We start from the raw sequence: 6,890 nt of genomic DNA on the forward strand, positions 1-6,890 counted from the left end.
AGCAAGTCGAGGCTGCAGTGGCCAGGAGCGGCCACTGCACTCCAGTCTGGGCGACAGAGGAGACTCCAATTCAAAAAAAATAAAAAATAAAAATAAAAATAAATTAAAAAAAATAAAAAAGAATAATGAGCCTATTGCATGTCAACATAAAGAACATGTGTTATATCTTATAAAAAGTAGCTATATTTCTGGCCTTCCTTTTTTGTTGTTTTTTTTTTGTTTTTTTGAATTGGAGTCTCACTGTCACCCAGGCTGGAGTGCAGTGGCATGCTGATGGCCACTGCAGCCTTGACCTACTGGACTCAGGCGATCCTTCCGCCTCAGCCTACCAAGTAGCTGGAACTACAGGCACACGCCACCATGCTCGGCTAATTTTTTTGATTTATTGTAGAGATGAGGTCTCACCAAGTTGCCCAGGCTGGTCTTGAACCCATGGGTTCAGGCAATCCTCTCACCTTGGCCTCCCAAAGTGCTGGGATTATAGGCGTGAGCTACTGCGCCCAGCCTCTGGCCTTCCTTTTGTGGGCACTGGTCTGCAACCCATGTTCCCTGCATTTAGTCTAGCATGCCTCCCACCTAAACCTTAAGTTTTTTAAAAAAGGCATTTGGGGCTTCCAATGACTAACGCCCATCAAACCCTTGCCCTCCCACCAGCCCTCCTGTGTATGGCATACACTAAAGTATTTACTATCATGATTCTGGGGCTTTCAGCTGTGTGGGATCTATGTCTCTTTCTGTCCATTACCATGACACGATTCCAGGCTCCTCAAAGGTGATAGCCAACGGCTATGGAGCCCGGTGCAGGGACACAGGGGGAAGGTTCATTCCCCACCATGTGAGGTGCAGGTTGCGTGGCCTGGTCCTCAGGCTTCAACTAACATGATGCACTGTGTCCTCCCCTGACTGACTGCCAGGCCTGGGGTCACTTGTCTCCTGCATGTTTGCAGAAGTCTGTTGTTTTAGATGAGTTGTAACCCAACAGTGTCTTTAAGGAATCAAACAAACCTGGCAGGACGCTGCCCGGGGCTTCTCCGAGCAGGTGGGCAGTGCACTGACAAGTGTGTAGTTGCATTCTCAAAACTGCCAGGCACTCTTGTTCAGGGGTAGTTTCCGTTCTGTGGGCACAAATGCAGTGAGGCAGCCCTGATGCGCTAACTCCATCCCACAGCGCCCAGAAGAAGGTTGGCACTATCCACGATCCTAGGGACCTACCTGCCACCTGCAGGATGCCATGTCTGGCTACGTCGTAGAATGGATGACTCGTGCTCAGTGTGGGGTCCTGGGCAGCCATGGCCACCGCCGAAGTCCTTCTTACTGCACCCAGCACAGCAGCTGCCTCCTCGTCTCTCTGCAGCTCTAGGGCAGACAACGTGGATTCAAGGAAGTCAGTGTATTCCCAAGTAAGGAGGGAAGTTAGGTAGCCTCCCGAAGTCCTTATATAGGACAGTCACCCATCTCCGCTGCATGCCCACTATGCACCCTACCTCAATCGTGCACCTACTTGCACCCAACTCAGCTGTACACCCACTATGTGCCCACCCAGTGTGTAGCACAATGAAGGGAAGAAAATGAGACCCAGGGGTTGAATACTACCCCACTCTGACAGGGATAGAAACTAAGATTCAGAAAGGGAGAGTGATTTGCCCAAGCTACACACAGATTTGCTCACACAGCTAATTGGATGCAGGGTATGGGCTTAAACTCCAACCTTCAGCTCCAAATTCCAACCCAGGCCCTCCTTGGAAGATGCTGACACTGGTAGCTGGCAGGAAGCCAAGGCTACCAAAGACCCCAGGGTGGGCCGAGGCTGGAGGCAGAAATGGGGTCGCTGCCATAGGAGGTGGGAAGAAAGAGCTATTTTCCCAGGCTTCACTTTTGTAGGAGAGGTCCTCTCATGAACGAGTCAAGGCTCTTACAAAAATGTCTTCAGCTGGAAAAAGAACAAGAACTTTGAATTTCAAGGTTAGAGTAGACTTCAGTCCCCGGATGTGGTGTGTTGAATAGAATCCCTCCAAAATCCACGTCTACCTGGAACCTCAGAATGTGGCCTTAATTGGAAACAGGGACTTGATGTAATTAGCTAAGATGAGGCCATGCTGGAATGGGGTGGGCCCTAGATCCAATGACTGGTGTCTTTCCAAGAGGAGGGACATAAGGGAAAGGCCAGTAAACACAGAGGCAGAGGCTGCAGCAATGCTCCCAACAGCCAAGGGCTTCTGGAGCCCCCAGAAGCTAGAAGAGGCAGCAAAGATCCTCCCCTGGGACCTTCCGAGGAAGTACAACTCTGTGGCCTGGACTTTGGACTTCCGGCCTCCAGAACTGTGAAAGAGTAACTTCCTATTGTTTCAGGCCACCAATTTCTGATTAGTTCGGCAGCCCCGGGAGACTGACACACAGCCAGTCACTCCAGAATCAGATTACTCTGATTGCTTTTTTCACTGGCTATTTTTAATCTGAGGCTGGCTGCATCCCCAGATGTGGAACCCGCGGGTGCAGAGGGCCCAGAGCATTCACAGATGTCCTTGTGAGAAATGGGCAGAGGGTCCAAGTCAGAGAAGGAGGAGCGACAATGGAGATGGAAAGATGTTCGGCGGCTGCAGGTAGGATGGGTCCTGGCAAAGGGGAGGAAACAGAGTCTCCTCGGAGCCTCCAGAGGGAGCACAGTCGCACACATCTTGACCTCAGCCTCAGGGAACATACAAAAAGGTAAGATAAACCTGTTGTGCTGTTGTATAATCCCAGCACTTTGGAAGGCTGAGATGGGAGGATTGCTTGGGGCCTGGAGCTCAAGACCAGGCTGGGCAACATAGGTGAGTCCCTATCTCTACAAATAAATAAATAAAATTAGCTAGGTATGGTGGCATGCACGTGTAGTCCCAGCTACTTGGGAGACTGAGGCAGAAGAATCACCTGAGCCCAGAAGGATGAGGCTGCAGTGAGCCATGATCATGCCACTGCACTCCAGCCTGGGTGTCAGAGTGAGACCCCAACTCAAAACAAAACAAAACAAAACCTTTGTACTATTTTCAGTCACATAGCACCAGTCCTTGAAGATGCATGTTCTTGTGGGTAAGGGTGGAACAGAGGCATGAAGAGGAAGGAGAGAGCCTCTCTCAAACTTTCCTCTCTCAAACTAGGGAATTCCAGGTGGAGCAGAGGCTATGAGGTTGCAGCAGGGAGGCCAGGTGGCTGAAGAGAGGCCCAGAGGAGACAAGGGCAGGAGGCAAGAGAGGCTGGCAGTTCCCTGAGGGTGACAGAGCCACTGGGCGTCCTGAGTAGGGGGTGGCTGCACTGCCCGACTTGAGCCTTCCTGGATCTCTCTGGCTGCTGGAGCGCAGGTGACAGAGTCAGGGGAACAGGAGACCTGTGAGGGGCATACTCTTCCAGGACAAGCCAGGGTGTGGGTCTGGCTGGCCATGTCAGCATCAGGTGGCAGTGGAGACAAACAGCTGGTCCTGCCTCGGAGCCAAGGGCTATGAGGCCTCCCCAGGAGCCACATCCATGCTGACAGCTTGAGGATGGATGGGTGCCAAATATTCGTACATTGAGGGGGTGAGGAAGGTCGTGCTCCAGAGAGGGGAAGAGTCCCGTTGTGGGTGGGGAGAGGTCAAAGGCCAGTGTGTGGAGACCGGGGGAAGGGTGAGGGCCAGGTCAGGCCAGACCATGGGGCCTCAAACCATGGTGAGGACATGGGCCTTATCCAGGGACCCCAGGAGGCTCCTGGGATGGCTGGGCAGAAAGATGGAGGTGGGGGTGGCCTGGCACAGAGAGGGAGGGGAGCGTGCCAGTCAGTCTGGAGCTGGGCCAGCTCACATCTGCTGAGGGAAGCCCGCCTGGAAGCCCGCCGTGGCCCTACACATCAGCCACTGGGACACCCACATCATGGCTCCTGTGGAAGCATCCTAATGTTCACAGTGCTAGAGCACATGGAAAACAGGGGGCAGCTCCTCTGGGCGAAGCACAGGGTCACCAAATGGCCAGCAATTCCACTCCTAGGTGGACGCCCAAGAAAACCAGAAATGAGCACTCAACCTGAGACACGTACCCGCATGTTTAGAGCAGCACCACTCGCCATAACCGGAAGGTGGGAACGGTACCAGAATCCATCAGCGGATGAACAGACAAGCAAAGTGTGGTCCATCCATACAGTGGAAGAATACTCAGCCATAAAGAAATGAAATTCTGGCACATGCCACAACCTGAAGGAACCTGATAACATGGTGTTCAGGGAAGGACACCAAGTACACAAGAGCACATACTATATAATCCCATGGAAAGGAAATGTCCAGAACAAACGAATTCATAGACAGAAAATGGATTTGTGGTTGTCAGGGCTGGGGGGGGGGTGACGACCTTAATGGGCACGGGTTTTCCTATTGGGGTGATGAAAATGTTCTGGAACTAGAGAGGTAGCTGAGCCCTGGCACTGCGTAGTACAGTGATAGTCACTTGGATTCAGTCCATTTTGAATGGACTGAATGCCATTGAATTGTGCACTTTAAAATGGCTTAAAATGGTTAACTTAATATTATATAAATGTTACCTCAATTAAAAAACAAAAGGCCAGGCATAGTGGCTCACACCTATAATCCCAGCACTTTGAAAGGCTGAGGTGGGAGGATTGCTTGAGGCCAAGAGTTCAAGACCAGCCAGGGCAACATAGCAAGACCTCGTCTCTACAAAAAAAATTTAAAAATTAGTTGGGTGTGTGGTACATACCTGTTGCCCTAGCTACTCAGGAGGCTGTGGCAGAAAGATCACCTGAACCCAGGAGGGGGAGCCTGTGGTGAGCTGTGATTGTGCCTCTGCACTCTAACCTGGGTGAAAGAGTGAGACTCTGACTTAAAAAAAAAAAAAAGAAAAAATGCTACAGCACATGGGGGTCACAACAGTGATGAACAAGATGTGCCAGGATGTGGGGCCCCATCTAAACTTGGCCCACACATGACTTTCCCACCTCCATTCCCCTAACTGACGTTACCACTGTGCTACCACGCCAGCCCGTGGCTAATCACTGCACAAGCCTGAAACAGCAAAGACAGTAAACAGAGGGCAAAATCAGGAGTCCTTGAAAGTAAATCTAAGCAGTGTAAAGAAAACATCAAGACATCCTGCATCAGGGAGTGAAGGGCGGATGCTAGATGCAGAATGGGAAACCATTTCTCCCATGCTGGGTGCCTTCAGGAGGTGCCTAGCCTTCCTCTGGTAATTTCGAACCCGGAAGAGAAACCTGCACTTGAGGAAAATGAATACAATCACCGAGAACCGGCACAGTGACAGTGACTGCCCTCATTTGCACAGCACGGGTAGGATTCCATGGAAAGGGCTTTCCCGGGCACTGGAAGTGGAACGCTCCTCCCAGATTGGCCCTGTCACCCAGTTCCCTTGGGCATGCAACAGTACCTCTGAGCCTCAGTTTCTTTATGTGTGAAATGGGGACACAGAAACTGACACCTTCCAGGGAAGCCCTATAGGAAATGAGGCTGCTATCTCATTGAAGCCTCAAGGCAACCTGGGAGGATGACTCTGCTGGTCCCCAAGAGTTTATTTAAATCTGCATAAAGGAATTGTAAAAACAAGAAGTCTACTACAAATAAATGTGCACACGTGGTCTTCTATCAGGTTGTGGCTAGAGGGAAAAGATACATTACCTATGTTGGCCAGCTCCTCCACATCCTGCCTGGACATGCTCCCCTGACAGGCGGGGCACCTGCTGCCACTTCCTGGGGATCCCGGCACAGGGGTCCCTCTGACACCCTGAGGGAGAAGCACAACAGAACCCAGGGGGCATTTCTCACACAAGCCCTTCAAGGGATCCCCTTGCTGTTTTGTCTCCTTAAAATAAAAGGCCAGGAGTGGTGGCTCATGCCTGCAATCCCAGCACTTTGGGAGGCTAAGGTGGGAGGACTGCTTGAGCCCAGGAGTTCAAGACCAGCCTGGACAACATAGCAAGACCTCGTCTCTACAAAATATCAAAAAGCACAGTGTTACCAAATTAGTCGGGCATGGTGGCGGGTGCCTGTAGTCCCAGCTACCCTGGAGGCTGAGGTGGAAGGATTACCTGAGCCCAGGAGGTCGAGGCTACGGTGAGTTGTGATCGTGCCACTGCACTCCAGCCTGAGTGAGACCCCCAACTCAAAAGAAAAAAAGAAAAAGAAAAAAATCTATACACCCAAGATTCAGCAATTCCACTTTTGGACATATATCCAGCAGAATGCATCCACCTGTGTACCAAAAGACACATGCCAGAATGTTCTGAGTGGCACTACTGCAAGAGCCCCAACCTGAAACAACCTCCACAAACAGAACCAGCTACATACTGTGCAAACCATTCACCATGGCCACACATCCCAACCTGGGCACTCTCGCAATGTGCTGGATACAAAGTCAGACACAAAGATTCTCTGCTATAGGATTCCATTTTTTAAAGGTTCAAAGTCAGACTCTGGTGATAGAAGTGGAGCCAGGACAGGGAGGGACATGAGGCACTTCGTGAGCACAAGGGGTTTCTGGGTCTGAAACGTGTGTGTTACGTGTGTGTGTTCACTTTGCAAATATTCCATGAATTCTGGGAGGCTCTGATTCTGTCTGGTGGCCAGGGAGGGCTCCCTGGGAAATGATGATGGCATGTTCATGGAGAGGCTGCTTGGAGTCCCTTGCAAGAGGGTGAGGGGAGTCATGTCATCCAGCTGAGGCAGGAGCTCAGGAGCCTGAGAGTGGATAGGAGATGGGCTATGTGGATGGGGGTGGGGAGGGGGTGGTGTATGTGGCCTAGCAGGCCCCACTCATTCATTCAAAACCATGTCCTAGCCAGGCTCAGTGGCTCAGCCTGTAATCTCGCGCCTTTGGGAGGCTGAGGTGAGTGGATTGCCTGAGCCCGCGGGTTCGAG

At 51.4% G+C, this 6,890-nt stretch overlaps 1 protein-coding gene across 2 annotated transcripts in view; it reads right to left on the bottom strand.

Moving 5' to 3' along the window:
* ARHGAP8 (Rho GTPase activating protein 8) overlaps window positions 1-5,700 on the bottom strand; it is a 73,836-nt gene extending 68,136 nt beyond the window's left edge. Inside the window, exons 1-2 of one of the 2 annotated variants that reach the window (XM_008055177.1) lie at window positions 5,652-5,700; window positions 1,213-1,356 (exon numbers count right to left, since the gene is read on the bottom strand). In XM_008055177.1, the coding sequence (XP_008053368.1) occupies window positions 1,213-1,356; window positions 5,652-5,688 (181 nt within the window). In that variant the 5' untranslated portion in view covers window positions 5,689-5,700. Of the gene's footprint in view, window positions 1-1,212; window positions 1,357-5,651 lie in introns of those variants that run through there. The other variant, XM_021710957.1, reaches the window with a different exon arrangement.
* Window positions 5,701-6,890: the final 1,190 nt, after the last annotated feature.

Source organism: Carlito syrichta, unplaced genomic scaffold (genome assembly GCF_000164805.1).
Source record: "Carlito syrichta isolate Samal-C Ts95f unplaced genomic scaffold, Tarsius_syrichta-2.0.1 Scaffold301761, whole genome shotgun sequence".
Taxonomy (NCBI): Eukaryota; Metazoa; Chordata; class Mammalia; order Primates; family Tarsiidae; genus Carlito; species Carlito syrichta.